Source organism: Oncorhynchus clarkii, chromosome 16 (genome assembly GCF_045791955.1).
Source record: "Oncorhynchus clarkii lewisi isolate Uvic-CL-2024 chromosome 16, UVic_Ocla_1.0, whole genome shotgun sequence".
Taxonomy (NCBI): domain Eukaryota; kingdom Metazoa; phylum Chordata; class Actinopteri; order Salmoniformes; family Salmonidae; genus Oncorhynchus; species Oncorhynchus clarkii.
In genome coordinates, this window is record NC_092162.1 from 12658188 (window position 1) to 12682833 (window position 24646).

Sequence of the window (24646 nt, forward strand, 5' to 3'; positions counted from 1 at the left end):
GTTCGGGAAATAGGGTGGGACCTAACCGAAACTGTCCAATAGAAACGCTTATTTTCGTTGCAAAACAGAACGTTTTGTAACTTGAGTAATGATTACGTTCCACTGGTGCCTCTGACGTTTTATCACGCTGCTGTGACTTATTCCTCTTTCGTCGGCCAACCAAGAATAATACAGTATTCTAATTCTACACAGAAGTTGTCCGGGTAAGTGTTTGGACACATTGTAGCTATCGTAAATTATATTTTTGGGGATATAGGCTATTTGATAGCTGATAAAAATGTTTGCGTTTTCCATATATCACCAACGTGATATGTGGCAATAGTTTAGAAGTTGTCAGTGTCCGTGTGGAATGAATGTCAACAATGGCCTACTGAATGAAGCCTTTGTCTGACTACTCATCCTGAATTTCATTCCGCTGCTTTATAATCGCTCCATACATTCATCATGGAGAAGAAACGCTAGTTTGGCCGGAGCGATCCGGAAGCCTGTAGGTTAGGTCAAAGCATGCTGTAGGTTAGGTCTAATTAACCTTTTTTCTTTGTAAAGGCTAGAGATTTAAACTTTCACTCACTCATGAAAATCCTGGTGTTATATCAAACGTATCTTAAACTCTTCACAACAACTCATTAAAATGCATTTTTTGCTCTATTGACTGCAAAGGCAACCTTATAATCCAATTTGTTGTTCTCTAACTAATCGGCTATGAGACTCAATCATTTTTATTTATTATTTTACCATTATTTAACTAGGCAAGTCCGTTAAGAACAAATCATTATTTTCAATGACTGTCTAGGAACTGCCTTGTTCAGGGGCAGAACAACAGATTTTTACCTTGTCAGCTCGGGGATTCGATCTTGCAACCTTTCGGTTACGAGTCCACTAAACTACCTGCCGCACCAAATAGCTCAATGTCAAAATCTGGACCCACTCAATAGCAGTATTTATAGCATTGATCTATTTAGTGATAATTCTTGCCAAAATCCCAAAATCCTTTGATATTACACAAACATATGGCTAACTTTGAACTTGTATCAAATGCTAAAAACACTATCAAGCCATATCTCATGGCGAAGAGAAGTAAAGGCAGCTGACTAGCATCTGTGAAATCCAAAGAGTAGCAATGTTTGGGATTGAGTAGCAACATTTGGATTGCAATAATCTCGCTTAACCCAGAACTAAAATCTTGCGTTATTATTATGGTCGATGAGAGATTAGGATTGCAATGATACGTTTAATGCATTAAGTACCCTTTGACCATATTTATATTTCCAGGTGTGTGCTGCTGTATAGGTCTTGACATAATGTGGTCAGAAAAGGTATTTTTAATTTTTTAGAGGTTTATAACACATGTATTATGTTTTTCAGAGTGAACATGGTGTGGGTTCTACTTTTAGTGGCTTTCCTGAACACTGGAGCGGTCCAGTGTCAGAGATCCTCGCTGAAAGACAGTAAAAGACTGGACCCAGAGGTCAACATGAACATTGTGAGTTAGATCAAATCAATAACAGAAGCGGTGTTCTCGTAAACAAAGTGGCCAGATACTGACAAATTGTATTTATCCAAACTTCAAAAACACTACCGGACCTCTTGGTTCATAGAGCTCATTAACAATTCATAGAACTAGGCAATCTTCTGGGCCACACAAACAAATAGTAATGGTGGTTACCTCATGTGGGGAGTACTGTTTTAGCCCACATTCTGCCCTTTGTACCCCATATATCCCATGAGTTATTTCAAGGAATGTCATAACATGTGATAGTGGGGCTGTTGCCATGACTGTTTTACCGGCAATCAGTAGTCATTACCGCAGTCAAATTAGTAACTAGGCTTCTCCAAAACTGCACTCTGATGGTCTTTAGTAGCCCACCAGACTTGCTAACGGACAGTTGCTAATGACCTGGTACTCAGCGCTCTATTTAAGCAATAAAGCATGAGGGGGTGTGGTATATGGCGTCGTGCCTTGACACAGCCCTTAGCTGTGGTATATTGGCCATATACCACAAACCCCGAGGTGCCTTATTGCTATTATAAACTGGTTACCAACGTAATTAGAGCAGTAAAAATAAATGTTTCGTCAAACCCTTGGTATACGGTCTGATATACTGTGGCTGTCAGGCAATCAGCTGTCAGGGCTCGAACAACCCAGTTCGTAATGCCCATCTAATCACTCTGACATCAATGCAAATGCCATTGAAAATCGAACCAAACACTTCTTGAGAGCTCTGGCATTCAGAGTTTGAATAGAATAGGCTCACCTGTTGCAGAGTGAGAGCCAGCTCCTCACAGCTGGTTGATGCATGGAATGAAATAAGTGTTCGTATAAGCCCATGTTGCATTTCTATAGGCTATGCAATTGTTTGAGAAAACAACAGAGTTTTGATGGCTTCTATTAAAAAGTAGAGGATCCCATCAGCGTTCTATAGGCTAGGCCTACTATATTTATTCCTCAACTTTCCTAATATTAAGCACATTTCTTCGCTTTGCAGCTGGAGTAGCCTACCTGGTTGGCATGTAAGTGAACCGCAGGAAAAGCGGCCTCCTTTCTCTATTCAAGTACCTATGGATGACTTGTTCATTATTATTTATATTTTTTTCTGTTCCGACAGATGCATGATAATGGCCCATTCAAAACTAATTTCACAAATATAGTATGATATGTAAAGACAATATTAAATTGAGAATAGTCTTAGGGGTGAGAATATTATCATGTGAATGATGCCCAGTGTGTGCAGTCTAAGGCAAGAAACAGCAACTTTTTTCCCCCCTGACTTTTTCGAATCATAGTGGCATGCATCATGTAGCCTAGCCCATTGGCCTATATGTTTTGATAAGGTTTGTATCACAACTAAAGTGATGCCCATAGGGCTAGAACCCCTGGAACAGGGTTGGAGAGCCCAAAGCTTACAGAGCCAAGTGAAACGTGTTCTTGTAAACTCAGTCATTACACAATTGCGTGTGAAAATAGAATTTTGACTGGGCAATATTTAATAGAGGATCCCAGCTTTCTCATGCTGCTATAGCCTATTTATTGCTCAATTCTTAAAAATAGGCACATAAATTCACTTTACAACTGGTGTAGCCTACCTGCACTAAAATACTGCTGGATTACAGTCCTTTGGTCACTTAGTTCGGTTGTTTTCTTTATAAACTGCCGGGTTATTGATGCTGGGTTATTGATGCTGGGTTATTGAGCTATGACCCAGCGGATCAGAAGACTAGAGGTGTTTAGTAGGGGCGTGGGTTTCAGTTCATTTTAGCCACCCATGGGAGTAAATGCCATTCCTGTTCATCTGTTTTGTAGACGGGTTGGGTCTATGAGAACTTGTCTCTCAAATACATTGTTACAGTTGTTGATAAGCTAGCTAGTGAATTTTAGCCATATTAGCATTGACATGAAATCAGTCAAAACACCTCAAAGCAAGACATGGTATCAATCGAGCTGAAATGAGCCACTTACGATTCCCCAAATGACAGTTTCTTGTCATTCTTGCCAGCAATCTGGCCATCCAGAATCACAACAACACTCCCCATGGAAGCGCGCACATTGTTTTCATGACATTGTCAGCTAACCCATCTATAGTTATCACATGTTGAGGTTTAACATTTACATTGTTGTAGCTTCAATGAGGCTTACAGCAGAGTGTAAATTCCCTAAAAAACTATTTGAATCCCATTGTTGGATACAATAAGGTGGTATACCTTATTATAAGAAATAATCTTCATGTTATAGAAGAATGTGTAAAATGCAGTAAATTAAAATGTTCAGTATGTTCAATTAACATGATGAACAGGAATGACATTTATGCTCACGGGTGGCCAATTAGATCTGCCTTAAAGCCACACTCCTAACAAGCCACGCCTCCTGAAAACAACTTAAGGATTTCATTCAAAATGACCCAGCTGCTAGGTCAACCAAGCATGAGAGTAAAAAATATCCAATTGATGGTTAAATTAACCCATGTTTGGGTAATCACAACCACCCAACATGTTGGGTTATTCACGCAACCCAACTGACTGGGTCAAAATAACCCAACATGTGTTCTGTTCACTATTTAACCGGCGCTAGGTTACCATATAACCCAAATGTGGTTGTTTTTAGCCCATAATTTTTTAGAGTGTGGCATATTTAAAACACAACCGCTGGAAGCACTTCCTCCATTCGCTTATTTGAGTGCAAGCTACGGATGACATGTTTTTTATTATTTTATTTCACCTTTTATTTAACCAGGTAGGCTAGTTGAGAACACCTTTATTTAACCAGGTAGGCTAGTTGAGAACACCTTTATTTAACCAGGTAGGCTAGTTGAGAACACCTTTATTTAACCAGGTAGGCTAGTTGAGAACACCTTTATTTAACCAGGTAGGCTAGTTGAGAACACCTTTATTTAACCAGGTAGGCTAGTTGAGAACACCTTTATTTAACCAGGTAGGCTAGTTGAGAACACCTTTATTTAACCAGGTAGGCTAGTTGAGAACACCTTTATTTAACCAGGTAGGCTAGTTGAGAACACCTTTATTTAACCAGGTAGGCTAGTTGAGAACACCTTTATTTAACCAGGTAGGCTAGTTGAGAACACCTTTATTTAACCAGGTAGGCTAGTTGAGAACAAGTTCTCATTTACAACTGTGACCTGGCCAAGATAAAGCAAAGCAGTGCGACACAAACAACACAGAGTTACACATGAAATAAACAAACATGCAGTCAATAATACAATAGAAAAAGTCTATATACAGTGTGTGGAAATGAGGTAGGATAAGGGAGGTAAAGGCAATAAATAGGCCAATGGTGGCGAGATAATTACAGTATAGCAATTAAACCCTGGAGTGATAGATGTGCAGAAGATGAGTGTGCAAGTAGCGGTACTGGGGTGCAAAGGAGCAAAATAAAATAACAGTGTGGGGAATGAGGTAGTTGGGTGGGCTATTTACAGATGGGCTATGTACAAGTGCAGTGATCTGTGGGCTGCTCTGACAGCTGGTGCTTAAGGTTAGTGAGGGAGATATGAGTCTCCAGCTTTAGTGATTTTTGCAGTTCGTTACAGTCATTGGCAGCAGAGAACTGGAAGGAAAGGCGGCCAAAAGAGGAATTGGCTTTGGGGGTGACCAGTGAGATATACCTGCTGCGTGCTACGGGTGGGTGATGCTATGGTGACCAGTGAGCTGAGATAAGGCGTGGCTTTACCTAGCAAAGACATATAGATGACCTGGAGCCAGTGGGTTTGGTGACGAATATGAAGCGAGGGCCAGCCAACGAGAGCATATAGGTCGCAGTGGTGGGTATTATATGGGGCTTTGGTGACGAAACAGATGGCAGTGTGATAGACTGCTTCCAATTTGCTGAGTATTGGAGGCTATTTTGCAAATGACATCGCCGAAGTCAAGGATTGGTAGGATAGTCAGTTTTACGAGAGTATGTTTGGCAGCATGAGTGAAGGATGCTTTGTTGCGAAATAGGTAGCAGATTCTAGATTTAATTTTGGATTGTAAATGCTTAATGTGAGTCTGGAAGGAGAGTTTACAGCCTAACCAGACACCTAGGTATTTGTATTTGTCCACATATTCTAAGTCAGAACCGTCCAGAGTAGTGATGCTGGACGGGCGGGCAGGTGTGGGCAGCGATCGGTTGAAGAGCATGCATTTAGTTTTACTTGTATTTAAGAGCAGTTGGAGGCCACGGAAGAGAGTTGTATGGCATTGAAGCTCATCTGGAGGTTTGTTAACAGTGTCCAAAGAAGGGCCAGAAGTATACAAAATGGTGTCGTCTGCGTAGAGGTGGATCAGAGAATCACCAGCAGCAAGAGCGACATCATTGATGTATACAGAGAAAAGAGTTGGCCCGAGAATTGAACCCTGTGGCACCCCCATAGAGACTGCAAGAGGTCCAGACAACAGGCCCTCCGATTTGACATACTGAACTCTGTCTTAGAAGTAGTTGGTGAACCAGGCGAGGCAATCATTTGAGAAACCAAGGCTGTTGAGTCTGCCGATAAGAATGTGGTGATTCACAGAGTCGAAAGCCCTGGCCAGGTCGATGAATACAGCTGCACAGTAATGTCTCTTATCGATGGCGGTTATGATATCGTTTAGGACCTTGAGCGTGACTGAGGTGCACCCATGACCAGCTCGGAAACCAGATTGCATAGTGGAGAAGGTACGGTGGGATTCGAAATGGTCGGTGATCTGTTTGTTAACTTGGCTTTCGAAGACCTTAGAAAGGCAGGGTAGGATAGATATAGGTCTGTAGCAATTTGGGTCTAGAGTGTCTCCCCCTTTGAAGAGGGGGATGACAGCGGCAGGTTTCCAATCTTTGGGGATCTCAGACGATACGAAAGAGAGGTTGAACAGGCTAGTAATAGGGGTTGCAACAATTTTGGCGGATCATTTTAGAAAGAGAGGGTCCAGATTGTCTAGCTCGGCTAGGGGTCCAGATATGGGGGGGTGCATTCTAAACCAAATATAATTCCACACATATATTAGTAGGCTCTATTTAAAGACTATATTAAATTGAGAATAGTCTGATGGGTGAGATTATTATAATGTGCTTGACAAATTGTGAATGAGGGAATGTGTGCATGCAGCCTGTGTAAACAATCTGAGCAGAGCACATGCCTTTCATGCAATCTTTTTTTTTCTTCAAATCAACATTTAGCCTAAGGTTTGTATCGCAACTAAAGTTTCATAAAAGCCCAGAGATGCTGAACTTGTTTACGTTAATTAACCGCCAATTACTGTGAGACCGGCAGTTATTTGCATGGGAGTTACTGGCTGACAAAATGTCATGGGAAGTCCCTCTGTCATGTGTTGAACTTCAGCATAGATGTATCTCTAGATAGGACAATATCACAACCATATGATATACCTAAAACCTTCAGTCTAAGATCTGTCCTAATAAAACAGAAAAAGCGATATAAAAATGTGTAAATTGCAGTAAAATGTATTTGTCTGTATCCTCTTGCTCCAGTATTTCTATATAATAATGCTAATTATTATTATAATTTAATATAATAATAATAATTATTATTATTATTATTATTATTAAGGTGTAATAACCCTTGAACTGATCTTGGGTTGTTTGTTGTAAGCTAAAGGAGTTTTGATAGGCATTCATTCACTTTTCAAGAATGGATTTTAAGGGACAAATTGTGATTCTGTGTGCTTAGTGATATCAGTATCATTTGTGCTCCAGGAGCACGTACAGGCATACAGTAGTTGAAATATTTGACATGGTAAACAATCAAATGCATTCACCAAAATTTGTCAGAAAATATACAATGTATGTTTATTCATATATAAGGTGTGCCACTGGTAAAATAAACGTGTGGATTTGGGCCTGGTGCATGTCAGTGGTTATCCTTAAATATTTTATGAGCACAGTAACATAATATCATGATCCTGAATCTAGTGTCTAGTTAGTATACAGTATTTGTCATTGGAAACTACACCGTCTCAGTGATATAATCCTAATACAATTCCCAGTAGTAATGGTTCTCGCATGCTAATGTTTCTTTCTCCCATTGTAGGCCTGAAAGCACATACCCTCTCAATAGCTCTCCTTCCCACACGCAGGTCATGTGACATGAAATTATTTTCAATACTCCCATTTCCCTATGTAAAACCAGACCCAAATGAGACAGTGCAGAACACCGATTCTCCCCTCCACCCCTGGGCCTCTGTATACTCCCCTCCATACCTCCTCAGTGTGTGTTGAGCCAGCAGAAGTTTTATCACAGTCCCACAGTCAGTAGAATGTGTAGACTTGCAGCATAGAGGGAGACAGGAAATGGTGGTGGGTATTAATTATGCATGGCTAGATTGCATGGCAGGCCTGGCCGGAACCAACAGGCTCACACGTTTTCTTTTGAAGGTCCAGATTAGCGTATATAATATCTGGGAATGGGCGTGTGGGAGGGAATGCAACAGGGGAAGAATGGATTTTTTTTGTGACATGCTGACTAGTAGAGGCAGCGGAAATAATGTTGTCTGCTTGAATTTTACTGTAATTTCACAGTGAGTAAAGTATGGTAATAGGGCTGTAAAATAAAGTGTTACCATAGAAACCCTTTCTGTCAGAATTCCGAAAATATTTGACTGTTTGTTTGTTTTTGTCTTCTCTCTCTCTCTCCCACACAGAGTGAGATCATCAGGCATTGGGGCTACCCGACAGAGGAGCACGACGTCGTCACAGAGGACGGCTACATCCTGAGTGTCAACCGGATTCCGCGCGGTCTGAAGAACGGTGACGGTGGGCATCAACAGATTCATGGCCATAGCATGGGGTTAATTCAAATGGTCGGCGGCCTTAATTCTTTTAAAAACGGAGTAGAGGTCTGCATTGACGTGCACTTTGGAAAGCCAGGGCCTCTAGCCCTGTAGTCAGATCCACATATCAAAGACCAACGCACACACACAAACACCGTCACTAACATCTGAAGTGCTGATATTTCCCACATTGTCAAACATTAGTACTGAGTCAAGATCCAAAATTGAAGTGGTCTTCAGCATTAGTCACTCTTGACAAGAGCGGAGGAGGAGGACTATATTTTGCGATTGCACCGCCCAGCCTACGCCTGACCTTTTGTTGTCAGAAGGTGGCTTGTCCTGTCATCACCAGCTATAATATCACATGCATCCAGTAAGGCTGTCGAGCTGCAAGTAGTTCACCTCTATGCTTCAATCATTTTGAGCCCAGACTATGATTGAATTGAATTTCTGTGGCGTTTTTACTTGTTTGGTATTCCTCATAATCCGTCCCTAGCATGAGCTGTTTCAAATGTAGCTCGGATCATTTTCAACCACCACCATATTAGGCTGTTGTTCTAATGTATTTACAGTGTATTTTCAATATGTGATGGGAAAAGTAATAGTTACAGTAATAAGGAAGACATTATTTGATTTAGTGTGTTAGGAATGCATAATGGCATTAAAAGTTTTATATTTCTTCTTAACTTCTTCAACTTCTTAAGTTGTTGTCTTACAAGTTTAGGCGAAAATACCGTGATCCACCGCTTCTGTCAGGCGGAGCTACTCTCGCTCTCCGGTTCCTACGAATCAGTATTCAGTTTCTCTTGCCTGTGTTGTCGCTGTATTTCATTAATAAGCAAAGTGATTGCTAAACCTCACACTAATCTCATTGGGGGAGACCATTCGAGTGCAAAACAAATTCAGATGCTATAAACTATGCTTTTTTCCCCTGAACACAGTGTCTCATATCATTCTGAACAAGAACTCGTGTTCTCGACAGAGATCTCTCTGTAGGTGAATTTAAGTGCCTTGAGTATTAAACACTGGCCTTGGCTCTGGTCTTGTTTTCACTCCATTGGATTACTTTCCAAAACATGAATTAGTAAATGAACTACTTCAGTTGACCCTCTCCAATGATTTAAAATGCAAATTCAGTTTAGTGTTAATATTGACATTGGTTTGTCATTAGAAATGCTTCATAAACTAGCCAGGGGTTCCACTTGAAAGATACCCCCCAATACGATGTGATATGCCAGGGTTGAGCTTGTCTGGGGAGTTAAAAATCTCAATAATATATTGTGATATCCTCTAAATAAGTAAGGAGCCATCATGTTGTTCGTATCTCTTGATGCTTCTCGCTCCCTGCTCTGTAGAATGTGGCAGCAGCAGCACATCCAGTCAGGGAGGTAGCAGGGCTCTGTGATAGGCTGGAGATGCATCTCATTTCCTGTTGTCCCACTTCCCTTGCTCACACGGGAGAGCGTCTGGATCACTCCAAAGGAACACAGCAGAGCTGGAATGATTTCAGCCCCCAGATGGGGTTTTGTTCTGAAAACCGTGCTAGTTAGAAGAGCTAATGTTGGAAATCTTTGATGTTCAATCTAGGAGAGATACTGTAGATTTGGTCTTCTTGCACACAGCTACATTGTGGCGAAGTGGTTGAGACATATCATTCATAATGTATAACATTTGAACAGATAACACTGTGTTTATGTCTTTGACTATACATTAGACTATTGTTAAAACAAAATCCCTCTTTGTCCCTTTAACTCCTTAGCTATTGTAACAGTGAATGACAGTGTTTTAATACTAAAATAAAACATAGATACTTAATAAACACACACACACACATTTCACTGTAAGACAACAGTCAGGACTTCCCATCAGCACCCACTACAAAGCATTATGTGTGCCTCTTGGAATCACCTGGGAGTTATGTTAAATCTAAAAAATTCTCCAGCAGCGTGCTGGAAATTCAAGTAAAGGCAGTCTCGGCAACAGGGTAGGCTAGGGGTCCATTCCCTATATCAAAGTTCATTGATCACGGACACAGATTTGTGTTCTAGCAGGTGCAGTCAAATGCTCCGACAGTGCAATAGAGGGATAGTACCCAATCCTATCATCTAATGGTCTGTTTATGCAACAGATCCTGTTTCTGACAGATTTCTGGGATTTTTAAAGCTCCCAAAAATGAACTGGGAGAGTGTTGAGCCACAAGGAGAAAGGCTGCCCTGCAGCTGGGATGTACCATAGCTTGGACAGACACGCCCTCTGGTGGTGACAGTCAACACAACACTTGAATTATGAATTGACCAGTTAGTTAAATCCACTTTCAGTTGATGTATTTTTGGTAATGTTGGAATGTGAATGGATTCTTCAGCCATGTTTGAGAAGAATGGATAAATATTACATAACCACTATGTTATGCCTATGATCCTTGCTTTACTTTGCTACAATATTCACCCTATAGCAATATGCTCAATTAAGTCAATTTCTCATCCTCCTAGATCCCAAGCCTGCAGTGTTCCTCCAGCACGGTCTCCTGGCTGCGGGGAGTAACTGGGTGACCAACCTGCCCAACACCAGCCTGGCTTACCTGCTAGCCGACGCTGGCTACGACGTCTGGATCGGCAACAGCAGGGGAAACACCTGGTCCAGGAGACACCTCACACTCAGCCCTGACCACGACGAGTTCTGGCAGTTCAGGTAGCTTCAAAGCACTTCACTTGCACTTCACGTCATGGCTATGCACCTAGGCCTGGATATTCACTCAGTGGCCAGTGTTCCAGTGAGGTACACGAAAATGGTTAGCTCCTACAGAGAGTCACGAGGCTGTGGGGCAGTACAACAGCGGTGTGCAGAACGGCATCTCGGAACGCACAACTTGTCTGTCCTTGTCACAGATGGGCTATTGCAGCCCACAACCACACCGAGTTCCACTCCTATCAGCTAAAAACAAGAAGAAGTGGCTCCAACAGATCACCAACACTGGTCAATTGAGTGGAAAAACATTGCCTGATCTGACAACTCCTGCTTCCTGTTGCGTCTTGCTGATGGCAGATTCAGAATTTGGTGTAAGCAGCACAAGTCCATGGCCCCATCCTGCCTGGTGTCAACAGTACAGGATGGTGGCGGTGGTGTAATGGTTTAGGGAATGTTTCCCCGGCACACGTTTGGTCCCTCGAAACCAACTGAACAACGTTTCCACGCCCCGAAGCATTCAGGCTATTCTGGAGGCAAAGTTAGGTCCGACCCGGTACTAGACCTAATAAATTGACCTATACGAGTGTATATCCCCTGTGCTCACCAACAGAATCACAAGAGGTTCTAGTAGAAACACATGATATTTGATATTACATGAAATGTCTATTTAAATAGTCTTGTTATGGCATTTACTGAGTTTCTTCTGTTCTTATTCTTCAGTTATGATGAGATGGCAAAGAAGGACCTGCCAGCGGTGGTCAACCACATTCTGAAGACCACAGGCCAGGAGCAGATCTACTATATCGGCCACTCTCAGGGAACCACTATTGGTGAGATGGCTTGATTGTTGGTTATGTGTCATATTACATGAAGCAGAATATTTTTCACCTGTAGTTTGGCACTGCTATCTATTCTACACTATGGTTTACCGTTTTAAACCATGAAATGTTTTTCTGACTGCTTGTCTCTGTCCCCGTAGCTTTTATTGCATTCTCTTCCATGCCTGAGCTGGCAAGCAAAATCAAGATGTTCTTCGGCCTGGCTCCAGTGGCCACTGTGGCTTTCACTGCCAGCCCCATGAGCAAGCTCTCCATCTTCCCCGATTTCCTCATTTGGGTGAGTAGAAAATAACATTTTCTTACACTGTATTATGTCACAATTTATTCATACAGTACGTCTAACCTGTTGCTTACCTAACTTTGGCGGAAGTTTTTTTTATTTGAACAATCGGTCAGAATCTTTGATTATTTCAATACTGACAAAATGCTAATCCATTGTTTGGTTTCTGTATGCTAGGATGTGTTTGGGAAGAAGGACTTCATGCCTCAGAGTGCTCTCATTAAGTGGTTCGCCACCAACGTCTGCAGTAAGAAACCTCTTAGTGAGCTGTGTGGAAACCTCTTCTTCATCCTCTGTGGCTTCGATGAGCTGAACCTCAACATGGTGCGTCTCCACAGCTCTCACATTTTGGTTATCGCTTTAAAAAAAAAAAGAATATTGTACAGTATTACTGTTGTAGACTTCCTTAAATCTACATTCCTCAAGCCAATTCTATAGGTATGAATGAAGATGGGGAAGATGTTGATTTTTATATTCATTTGTTTTTGTCTAGACTCGCACACCTGTGTACACCTCCCACTGCCCAGCAGGGACCTCAGTGCAGAACATGATTCACTGGTCTCAGGTAAGAACATACCTGATGAGAGCCTATCAAAACACCCTGGATCCAATATGATTCACCTCACTTCTTCAAACCTATACATCCCGCCCCAGCCCCTGTTTGTTAAAATTGTCATGTAGGCCTACCCTAGATGCAACCTATATATCCAGGAAGGCTGGAGTGCAGGCAGCACAGTCTGACTCGAGAATGAGTTTGCTCTTCTTAAACCACGCTGTTCTAATAGCTGCAATACTGTACGAGCCTCCATTTCCTGAGCCGTGGAAGTAAGACGTCCAATCAAAGTCCAGAGGGATCAGAGCAGACACAGCTTTGGATTAAGTTCACATCTGCAGTCAGATGTACTCCCCGACTGACTGAGTCTCCCGGGCAGACTTTACTCACAACACCCTGCTCTGATCCCCCTGTCTGGGTGCCTTTGATGTTCCTTTCCCTTTTACACATCTCATATCCTCCCTTACCAATCCCTCTATTCCCCCCCATCCTCTCCCTTCCAAGCCTGCACTCCGTCCACACTAGGGTTGCTTGGCTACAGGTAATTTACCAAAGTTACTTGAATCTATGGTATCTTTGGTCATTTATACTTGAATAACTTATTTTTGAAATGTTATATATATAGTCTTCATTTTCATATATACTCGTTTTCATATATATGTGTCCATATTGTCCATGAGTTTCTAGTGGATAGACTTTGGTTCCAGAGAAAATAGCCTAAATCATTTAAAAAAGCATCTTATCAACAATAGCATCATTTTTTTATTAACTATGCAAATATTCAAACTTCAGTTTGGCTCCAAAACATTTACAACAAAGACATATTGACATAGTAAAATAAATACAATTATATAGAAATGTTCCACTTTGTCATTCTTTTTCATTTTAAAATCATCTTATTTGATTATTTTATATATTAGGTCAAACGGAGCGCCTGAGATAATTACAGACATATGAGATAATCGGAAGTACCCAAAAATACCTTGAAAGTTACAAGCATTCTGGTTGTTTACTGGTTTCCAGTTATATACAGTGCATCTGGGAAAGTAATTCAGACCCCTTGACTTTTTCCCCATTTTGTTATGTTAGACTTATTCGAAAATTGAATAAATTGTTTTTTTCCATCATCAAACGACACAAATGACAAAGCAAGTACAGGATTTTATTTTGTTTTTGTTGCTGTTGCTAATTCATAAAAAATAAAAAAAACGGATCACATTTACATAAGCATTCAGACCCTTTACTCAGTACTTTGTTGAAGCACCTTTGGCAGCGATTACAGCCTCGAGTCTTCTTGGGTATGACGCTACAAGTTTGGCACACCTGTATTTGGGGAGTTTCTCCCATTCTTCTCTGAGGATCCTCTCAAGCTCTGCCAGGTTGAATGGGGAGCGTCGCTGCACAGCTATTTTCAGGTCTCTCCAGAGATGTTTGATCGGGTTCAAGTCCGGGCTCTGGCTGGGTCACTCAAGGACATTCAGAGACTTATCCCTAAGCCGCTCCTGAGTGGTGTTGGCTGTGTGCTTAGCATTGTTGTCCTGTTGGAAGGTGTACCTTCACCCCAGTCTGAGAACCTGCTCCAGAGCGCTCAGGACTTCATCAAGGATCTCTGTACTTTGCTCCATTCATCCTTCCCTCAATCCTGACTAGTCTCCCAGTCCCTGCTGCTGAAAAACATCCCCACAGCATGATGCTGCCACCACCATGTATCACCGTAGGGATGGTGCCAGGTTTTCCTTCCAGATGTGGCATTCAGGCCAAAGAGTTTAATCTTTGTTTCATCAGACCAGAGAATCTTGTTTCTCATGGTCTGAGAGTCTTTAGGTGCCTTTTGGCAAACTTCAAGCAGCCTGTCATGTGCCTTTTACAGAGGAGTGGCTTCCATCTATCATAAAGGCCTGATTGGTGGAATGCTGCAGAGATGGTTGTGTACCTTCAATGCTGCAGAAATGTTTTGGTCCCCTTCCCAAGATCTGTGCCTCGACACAATACTGTCTCAGAGCTCTATGGACAATTCCTTCGACCTCATGGCTTGGTTTTTCCTCTGACATACACTGTCAACTGTGGGACCTTTTATATAGACGTTTTATTTATTTGATTTAACCTTTATTTAAGTCCCTTTGAGAACAAATTCTTATTTACAATGACGGCCTACCCCGGCCACACCCTAACCCAGACGACGCTGGGCCAATGACGGCCTACCCCGGCCACACCCTAACCCAGACGACGCTGGGCCAATGACGGCCTACCCCGGCCACACCCTAACCCAGACGACGCTGGGCCAATGACGGCCTACCCCGGCCACACCCTAACCCAGACGACGCTGGGCCAATTGTGCGCCGCCCTATGGTACTCCTAATCATGGCCGGTTGTGATACAGCCTGGAATCACGCCTCTAGCACTGAGATGCAGTGCCTTAGATCGCTGCGCCACTCGGTAGCCCAGGTGTGTGCCTTTCCAAATCATGTCCAGTCAATTGAATTTATCACAGGTGGACTCCAATCAAGTTGTAGAAACATCAAGGACGATCAATGGAAACAGGATGCAACTGAGCTCAATTTCAAGCCTGACAGCAAAGGGTCTGAATACTTATGTGAATAAGGTATTTTTATTTTTTATTTGCAAACATGTCTAAAAACATGTTTTCGCTTTGTCATGATGGGGTATTGTGTGCACATTGATGAGGGAAAAAATAATTTATTACATTTTAGAATAAGGCTGTAACATAACAAAATGTGGAAAAAGGGAAGGGGTCTGAATACTTTCCAAAGGCACTGTACCTTCCCTTCACAACCCTAGTCCTCCCCAATTCAGGATGCACGGCTCGTCTGTTCATTGCTTACAACAGAGGCTTTCATGGTAACCGTTACATTATGAAGGGGGATATGTCAGGAGATTTTCTCTTTTATTTTCATGTTTGCAAATTTAATTTCCCAGATACTTTTTTGATGCAGGGGAGTTATTATTTATGTCAAACCGACACTGATTTCACAAGCAACTGAGCAAAAACAGACGCTCGGGACATAAATAGATGATCTCAAAGACGTTGATAAATTATTCCTCAATGTTTCTGTGTCATAAATTATTCCTTCACCCTGTTTATGACACAGTTTCACACCCAAGTCAACTATCATCGACATTCCGCTGTGTGAAAAGGAGTGGCACAGACATTCCTGCTGCACACAGACTTATTGACTTAAACACGCCCATTTCCCCCACTCAACGATTCAGTGGTGTTGAAATGAATGAACCTTGAGTAAAAGTCAATCCCAGATTTACCAAAGACAACTTTAACCTCACTGAAGGTTACCTACTGTTGGACTTGGTGCACATAGTACTCTCCCAGGGGCAGATTCTGCTTGTCGACTGAAGGATCTGCCGGGACTGAATAGGATCCGTGAGATGATGAGCAGCATTGGTTACATTTGAGTTTTTTTTTGTCACTGGTTATTTGGACGTATCAGGATTGGGTGAAGGTGGTGCTTGAACTGCTTTGCACATGTGTCTTTTGCGAGGGTGGAGATTTTGTCAATTTCTAACATGTATGAACACAGAAGTTGATCACGCAGCTGACCAAATTCCGTAAGATTTTACTTCTGGGTTAAGAGATTCTACCTTTACATCCAGGACCACCACGTGTTCAGCTACCTAGAGTCCAAGTATTTGTGATGTGTATTCTTTTTACAGGCAGTGCATGGTGGAAAGCTGATGGCCTATGACTATGGGAGAGCAGGGAACATGGCTCACTATAACCAGGTAAGGCCAGCTCAGAGCTCATTAGTCAATCAAAACACACACACACACACACACACCACCTCACACTGAAGTTGTTTTCCAATGCTTTCAGAAGCTCCCACCTCTTTACTGGTCCATATGAACTGTTCCCTGTTGGTCAATCGATGCCTTTAGCTGACATCTAGTCCATTCTTGTCTGCCCCCCCCCCCCCTCCAGTCGACCCCCCCGCTGTACAACATCCAGAACATGAAGGTGCCTACGGCCCTATGGTCCGGGGGTCACGACACCCTGGCTGACCCTAAGGACGTTGCCGTGCTGCTCAACCAGGTCCCCAACCTGGTGTACCACCGCCACATCGAGCACTGGGAACACCTGGACTTCATCTGGGGTCTGGACGCCCCCCAGGAGATGTACAGTGAGATAATCAAACTGATGAGTCAGCAGGACTTGGTGTGAACAGTGGATTGTCAGGGAGAAATATGGCCAGTTTTAACCTCCACTCTCAGCACACTAGCAGAAGCGATTTTAATACTGTATCTGAAACATATTGGGAGACATATCGCAGTGCCTGGGTGCGAGTGAGTACACACGTTTGTGCACTTTGTGTGTTTGTGACTATAAGTATGTGTAAAAGCGAGTCTTCGCGTGTGTTTGAGTAAGCCATGCTCTCAAGGAGCAATAATCATGTACCTCTAAATTGGGATGGTGAGGAAAACAAGCTGTGAGTTTAGGATTCAGTGTTGTGAGGATTCCTCTATTTTGTGATTTTACTACCACCGTCCTCTCTTTCAGAACACTTGAATGGATATTAGATGTCTTTAAAACAAAATAATTTAACCTTTTAACTAGGCAAGTCAGTTAAGAACTAATTCTTATTTACAATGACGGCCTACTGGGGAACAGTGGGTTAACTGCCTTGGGCAGAACGACAGATTTTTACCTTGTCAGCTCGGGGATTAGATCCAGCAACCTGTCGCTGACTGGCCCAACTGACTGGCCCACTAGGCTACCTGCCGGCATTTAAGAATGTCCCAGGTAAGTGAAAATATACTAGTAACAAACATTACAGGTTATAATCCTCCATGAGATGCAGGTTGTGAATGTAGCTTAAGTTATTGGTACATTATCATACAGAAATTGCACTTTTCAAACTGTCATCACTAGGACTTTATTGTGTTGTTGTGTTGGTTAATGTTGCTGTGCCTTTTTTAATCAAACACATTCAATTTGGGTTTACCTATCCCTACTGATACTTGTCATTTTGTTACATAGATTAAGTATTTTTATTGGATCTTAGGTAAGGAAGGGTGCCGACCAAAGAATGACTGACATGTTTGTTCATTCATTTTCTACTTCCGTTGTGTTAGAACACTTATGTATGCTGCTTTTTAATTAATGTATCCAACTACTCAATAAAAATGTATTAAATCTGTTGTACAATTCAATTTATTGATAAGTGCTTAAGAAACCGAGTATCTACACATAGAATGCTTTAATCTGTAACAATGTTTAAATTCACTTACTCCTATGTACAATATCAAAACCAGGAACTCATCCGTTTCTAATTTACATATATTATACAATATACAAATATTGAGACGCATAGTATAAATTCAATTAATGTCATATTTAAAGGAGGTTCAACCACGAGACTAAAAATTATCTAAAAACAATTTCTTGGCCATTTTATATTGGTATGAACCTTAACGAATGGTTGCTAGACAGCTGAGGCCAAAGTGTCGAATACGAACCATAGATCGTATACATATGAACAGAGATCCTTCCTCCGTCAGACAAAAGACGCCTGACGAGAAGGTGATGTTGCCATGGTGAAAAATTCTCCATCGTCTGCAAGCCCCCCCCCCCCCCTTCAGTCAGGCTTTTTCAGCATTGTAACAATCTTCTTGAACTGCAGTCTCCTTGCTATATCCAGTGGGGTCTCATCATCCTAAAGGACAGGATAATACATTGTTACCACCAAAGCTTAGTGAAATAGTAACGTAAAATGTTCTCTTATGCTTTATCAGAGGCGTCGAGGAGGTTAGAGAATAGATTAGTAAGCTTAACATAATGCACTTTGCAAAAGTGACCTCACACCTACTTTGTTTTTAATAGAAACATCTGCCTTTTTCTCCAGTAACAGTGGAACGAGTCTGTGACTCTTCCTCTGACAGACATAGTGAAGACCAGTGTTTCCCTGCTGAAATACACAGTGAACACAAAGGTCAAATAAGTCACACACAATGATCAGTAGCTCATCATTCTAATATTACAACTATATACTTCATCTCAGTACTCACGTAGTCCACAGCGTCAACCTCCACTTTAGTGCTCAGAACCAGATTCATTAGTTTCACATTCTTCCTTTGCTTGTCTTCCTGTTGAAAGGAGGAAGGTTTATACCACAGTGACCAACAACACTTTCCTATTGCTCTTACAGTGTAGTTGGTGTGGCTGGTCTGGGAGCCATGACTGATGAGAGACTTAAGACTTTGCCCCACTGTATTCTAAGGTCAGCGGTTCAAAGTATATCCTACCAGAATGAGGTATCCAATCAACAGAATTGGCATGAGGATAGTGATCATCAGGTAATCCAAGAAGGAAAAGGTCCTCTTTGCAGCATAGTGCAAACATGTCCTCTGTTTCTACAGGCAGACAGGGAGAGAGAGCATGGATCAGTGCCACACATTTCACAAGACGCACAGTTTTGGCAGGCTCCTCCTTGATAACACTAACATATTTCTGTATTGTTTATTCAATTGCATGACCTAGTTGAGGAACATTCTCATTTCCATTGTAGATTCCTACAAACATTGAAGTAAAGGTCACACTTGGTCTGATAGTATCCTTTTTATCTAATATTTACATAAAAAATGTCATAGTAAATAATAACTACTGTTTGTGTATTTGGTAGTCATAGAAACAAGCATAAATAAAAGTTACACAACTACTGTCCAAATGTCTCAGAACTGCATTTCCACTACCTTGTTCCTTATAGCTACATCTGCCTTCAGGTCCAAAAGGTACTTGACCATTCTGATGTTTCCACGTCTGCAGGCAGCTATGATTGGTGTATCGCCAGATTCCTCATCTTGAACATTTAAAGTCTTGGCATCCTCTTTTAGAATGTGGTACACCTTTTGAAGGTCGTTATCGTAGGCAGCTTGGCAAATGGGCTGCGGAAATAAGCAAATGGTAGCATGTAAAGTAACTTCATAAACCAGTTCATGCATTTGTAGTCTACGTATGGTAAATCAATGCATGTTGATTAGTCTTGATTTCACACCTGGGTCAAGGGTTTATTGAAGGATAAACAAACCAACAATGAAACAATGCCAACATCAGATACGGTAAGTGAGCCTACTGCCGTACTGAGAAGGAACCCTTCTGTAGCCAGTGGCAGATAAGATGAGCAGCAAAACAGGTAATTCCTGTCTCACTTCAGTTATAACTGTGAGACAACTGGCCAGCCCCTCCTTAGGTCATATTCTTTAAAAAACACAGATGACACCTGAGAGCGGTCAAATACAGGTCACCTCCGGTTTCTGTCAGATGGCTAGTGAAATATCATAGCTTATATGGGTATGGCCAACACTGCCCTTTAACAAGACAATACATCTGTAGGAGACCCCGTCGCAGAGGTGCAACTTTCACATGACCCTCCCAAATAGTGAAATTGCATTTTTGTCCCCCCCCCAGTTTTATCATTGCACTGTGATACAAAAAGCGGCATCAGTGTGCTTTAGGACCATGCGGATGCCTCAGAGCGGTCGGCTAGGCTGTTTGGTGGTTTCAGCCAACTAGATTTAGGGCCGCGTGGACACCACAGAGCGTGCGAACAGAGGCAGATGTTGTCTATGTGTGTTATGTTTTTATCCTCAATCACAGTCAGTATAGAAATGTAACGTAATTGGTCTGTCAGTTTTCCTACATAATTCCCTACTTTTCACACTGACACGGTGTTAACAGCTCTACAGGCTTCAGTGTCATGGAGGACACTCAGTAGAAAACACTATGCTCATCATGTCTTAGCACGATTAAATGGTGACAGCAGGGTCAGACAGCCAGGGAAGACCAGTCTACGGAGCTCAGGTGTATTTTTACAGATGCAACACTTTATTCTCTCGGTGCAGCAAACACTGGACAAGCCAGAAGCTTCAAAGATTATAATTATTTTAAGGCCGTCTGACAAACCTTAAATTGATTTACAAACTGTACCAAGGGTTGATAAGAGGCTTTTCCTAATGACACTAAACATGTAAAACAAAAATATGAGGAAGACCTGGGAGACACTATGGATAATGATGAATGGATACAGATATGTTTGAATGCCCAGTCATGTTCATATAATCTCAGACATAAATTACTGCAGTTTAAGGCCATCCATAGAACATACTATATGTCAAACTGAATATCACGCATTCAGAAATGCAATACCTCTGCTGGAGGTGTAAAACACAAAAGGGGACATATTTCAATGTGTTGTGAAGGCTGGCTGAATTCTGGCAAAGAGTATGTTCTTTATCTCAGCATGTCTACAAACTCTCCCTTCTCCCTGTTTTTCTTTGCTAGGAAATGTTGAGACGGTAGACTTATCAGAAGAAACTGTGTAACCTACCATTTATAGCGGCCTTGCCATTAATTCGAAGGTTGGTTATCCTCCCACAATGTCACAATGGTTGACAGTAATGTCAAGTTATGTATCAATATATTTGATTTATTTCCAGATTAAGGGTTATTATTTATTTCCAAACCTCGGCGTTACTCTGGACCCTGATCTCTCTTTTGAAGAACATATCAAGACCATTTCAAGGACAGCTTTTTTCCATCTACTTAACATTGCAAAAATCAGAAACTTTCTGTCCAAAAATGATGCAGAAAAATGAATCCATGCTTTTGTCACTTCTAGGTTAGACTACTGCAATGCTCTACTTTCCGGCTACCCGGATGAAGCACTAAATAAACTTCAGTTAGTGCTAAATACGGCTGCTAGAATCCTGACTAGAACCAAAAAATGTGATCATATTACTCCAGTGCTAGCCTCCCTACACTGGCTTCCTGTCAAAGCAAGGGCTGATTTCAAGGTTTTACTGCTAACCTACAAAGCATTACATGGGCTTGCTCCTACCTATCTCTCTGATTGGTCCTGCCGTACATACCTACACGTACGCTACGGTCACAAGACGCAGGCCTCCTAATTGTCCCTAGAATTTATAAGCAAACAGCTGGAGGCAGGGCTTTCTCCTTTAGAGCTCTATTTTTATGGAACAGTCTGCCTACCCATGTCAGAGACGCAAACTCGGTCTCAACCTTTAAGTCTCTACTGAAGACTCATCTCTTCAGTGGGTCATATGATTGAGTGTAGTCTGGCCCAGGAGTGGGAAGGTGAACGGAAAGGCTCTGGAGCAACGAACCGCCCTTGCTGTCTCTGCCTGGCCGGTTCCCCTCTTTCCACTGGGATTCTCTGCCTCTAACCCTATTGCAGGGGCTGAGTCACTGGTTTACTGGGGCTCTCTCATACCGTCCCTGGGAGGGGTGTGTCACCTGAGTGGGTTGAGTCACTGATGTGATCATCCTGTCTGGGTTGGCGCCCCCCCCTTGGGTTGTGCCGTGGCGGAGATCTTTGTGGGCTATACTCAGCCTTGTCTCAGGATGGTAAGTTGGTGGTTGAAGATATCCCTCTAGTGGTGTGGGGGCTGTGCTTTGGCAAAGTGGGTGGGGTTATATCCTTCCTGTTTGGCCCTGTCCAGGGGTGTCCTCGGATGGGGCCACAGTGTCTCCTGACCCCTCCTGTCTCAGCCTCCAGTATTTATGCTGCAGTAGTTTATGTGTCGGGGGGCTAAGGTCAGTTTGTTATATCTGGAGTACTTCTCCTGTCCTATTCGGTGTTCTGTGTGAATTTAAGTGTGCTCTCTCTAATTCTCTCTTTCTTTCTCTCTCTCGGAGGACCTGAGCCCTAGGACCATGCCTCAGGACTACCTGACATGATGACTCCTTGCTGTCCCCAGTCCACCTGGCCGTGCTGCTGCTCCAGTTTCAACTGTTCTGCCTTATTATTATTGGACCATGCTGGTCATTTATGAACATTTTAACATCTTGGCCATGTTCTGTTATAATCTCCACCCGGCACAGCCAGAAGAGGACTGGCCACCCCACATAGCCTGGTTCCTCTCTAGGTTTCTTCCTAGGTTTTGGCCTTTCTAGGGAGTTTTTCCTAGCCACCGTGCTTCTACACCTGCACCTGCATTGCTTGCTGTTTGGGGTTTTAGGCTGGGTTTCTGTACAGCACTTTGAGATATCAGCTGATGTACGAAGGGCTATATAAATACATTTGATTTGATTTGATGGGAGATACCTATTTAGGCAATCCCTGCTGGGCTGCTCAGTCCTGGCAATGGTTGGTTGTCACTCTGGCCTTGGCCTTGGCCTAACACACCTGGAACCAATAATGAAAGTTTCACTAAGATCCTAAAGCTGAGTGGGGTGTGTTGGGTTGGGGCGCTGTAGGGCGGTAGACCCATAGGGGCAGGATGGAGCTTGCTGTCTCCTACAGTACCATTAGGCCTATGATATGAATTACAGTGATATGAATTACAGTGCCCTCCGTAATTATTGAGACAGTGAAGCATTTTTTCTTCTTATAGCTCTATACTCCAAAAGTTTGGATTTTAAATCAATCAATGACTATGAAGTTACAGTGCAGACTGTCAGCTTCCATTTGAGTGTAATTTCATCCATATTGGGTGAACCGTTTAGAAATTACAGAACTTTTTGTACATAGTCCCCCATTTTAGGGGCGCAAAAGTATTGGGACAAATTCACTTGTATGTGTATTAAAGTAGTACAATTTAAGTATTTGGTCTCACATTCATAGCATGCAATGCCTACATCAAGGTTGTGAATCTACAAATTTGTTGGAAGCGTTTGCTGTTTGTTTTGGTTGTGTTTCAGATTATTTTGTGCCCAATTGAAATGAATGGTAAATAATGTATTGTGTCATTTTGGAGTAACATTTATTGTAAATAAGAATATAATATGTTTCTAAATACTTCTACATTAATGTGTATGCTAACATGATTACAGCTAATCCTAAATGAACTGTGAAAAATTAGGAGTGAGAAAGTTACAGATGCACAAATATCATAACCCCAAAACATGCTAACAATCGCACCATTACACTAATAAAATAGCTTAGCATTTTTCAAGGGGTATGACATTTGTGTGTCTATAATTTTCTCACTCATCATTATTCACCATTCCTTCAGGATTATCCATGATAATGGCAGCATCCACATTCATGTAGAAGTGTTTAGAAATAGATATTCTTATTTACAATAAAAGTGAATGTAGGAAAGTCTTTCTGGTATTATGAAAAGTGTTTGACTTATTTCCTTTTCCTTCCTCTCCAAAAGTTTTGTAAGTGTAGGCTGCTATCTATCATGTTCTACATACAATTCATTATGTAAGTACATGATGTGTTATGTTTATTAATTATAATTTAGCAGTGAATTTATTAAGTAAACCAGGTTATGTATATGACGCAACGACTGCACCCATCTGCGATTCCCGACGTCTGCTTTTCACTGGAATGTGGTTTGCACGAAATTAACTGTTTTTGTGATTTTCTTTCACCCTTTTTACTCGAGACACCGATAAAGTTGCCCGAATAGTGCTTTAAATATCGTAAAGGCTAGGATGATGGCTCTCCAACCCTGTTCCTGGAGCGCTACCATCATGTAGGTTTTCATTCAAAACCCAATCTAGCGCACCCGATTCTAATAATTAGCAGGTTTACAAAATGAATCAGGTTAGTGACAACTGGGGTTGGAGTGAAAACCTACAGGAGGGTAGAGCTCCAGGAACAGGGTTGGAGAACCCTGGGCTACAGGTAGTGTTACTCAGCTGCGAGAAATTGCATCTACCTGGCTACACCTAGCAATCCACATGCTGCTTTGCTGAGGGACTGTATTGAGAGGCATCCTACTAAAACTTTCTCAGAGACTAAACAACTACACACAGACTAAAAAACGTTCCCATTAAACGTGTTTAAATGACAGCTCACCTCTGAATACACTATCCCCATGTCGCCTCTTCTTCAGTGACAAAATACTTTCCCCGCTAAAATAAAACACTTGACTTTTATTTTTAGAAGCCAGTCAAGTTAAAATTTCTTCAGAGGTAGGCTAATATTTCCACAGCCGATTTATTCATTTTTCAGTTACGCACCGCACACAGATTAATCATCTGGTTCCCCGCTAGTAACGCATCTACTGTAGGGTGTGGCTTGTTTGAGT

The 24646-nt window shown here is 42.0% G+C and overlaps 2 protein-coding genes across 2 annotated transcripts; one reads left to right on the forward strand and one right to left on the reverse strand.

The window, feature by feature from the left end:
- The first annotated feature begins 93 nt into the window (after window positions 1-93).
- On the forward strand, window positions 94-17786 carry LOC139367977 (lipase, gastric). The gene is made up of 10 exons (XM_071106425.1): window positions 94-203; window positions 1366-1483; window positions 8131-8242; window positions 10749-10947; window positions 11665-11774; window positions 11924-12060; window positions 12241-12387; window positions 12557-12628; window positions 16304-16372; window positions 16569-17786. Exons 2-10 carry the CDS (start codon window positions 1373-1375, stop codon window positions 16806-16808), a joined length of 1197 nt encoding a protein of 398 aa, XP_070962526.1. The 5' UTR covers window positions 94-203; window positions 1366-1372; the 3' UTR covers window positions 16809-17786.
- Window positions 17781-24606, reverse strand: LOC139367978 (ankyrin repeat domain 22). Its single transcript, XM_071106426.1, has 6 exons — window positions 24415-24606; window positions 19337-19528; window positions 18890-18997; window positions 18653-18730; window positions 18454-18552; window positions 17781-18300 (listed from the first exon to the last, which is right to left on the reverse strand). The coding sequence occupies exons 1-6, from the start codon at window positions 24433-24435 to the stop codon at window positions 18223-18225; spliced, it is 576 nt and encodes a 191-aa protein (XP_070962527.1). The 5' UTR covers window positions 24436-24606; the 3' UTR covers window positions 17781-18222.
- Window positions 24607-24646: the final 40 nt, after the last annotated feature.

Excerpts from the sequence above, each read along its gene's own strand:
- LOC139367977 (XM_071106425.1), top strand. The coding sequence starts at position 1,373 with ATGGTGTGGGTTCTACTTTTAGTGGCTTTCCTGAACACTGGAGCGGTC. Across the intron at positions 1,484-8,130 it reads CAGAGGTCAACATGAACATT|AGTGAGATCATCAGGCATTG; the intron begins GTGAGTTAGATC and ends TCTCCCACACAG. Across the intron at positions 8,243-10,748 it reads CGGTCTGAAGAACGGTGACG|ATCCCAAGCCTGCAGTGTTC; the intron begins GTGGGCATCAAC and ends TCATCCTCCTAG.
- LOC139367978 (XM_071106426.1), bottom strand. The coding sequence starts at position 24,435 with ATGGGGATAGTGTATTCAGAG. Across the intron at positions 18,998-19,336 it reads ATGTAGCTATAAGGAACAAG|AAACAGAGGACATGTTTGCA; the intron begins GTAGTGGAAATG and ends GTCTGCCTGTAG. Across the intron at positions 18,301-18,453 it reads ATGTTTCTATTAAAAACAAA|GATGATGAGACCCCACTGGA; the intron begins GTAGGTGTGAGG and ends CCTGTCCTTTAG.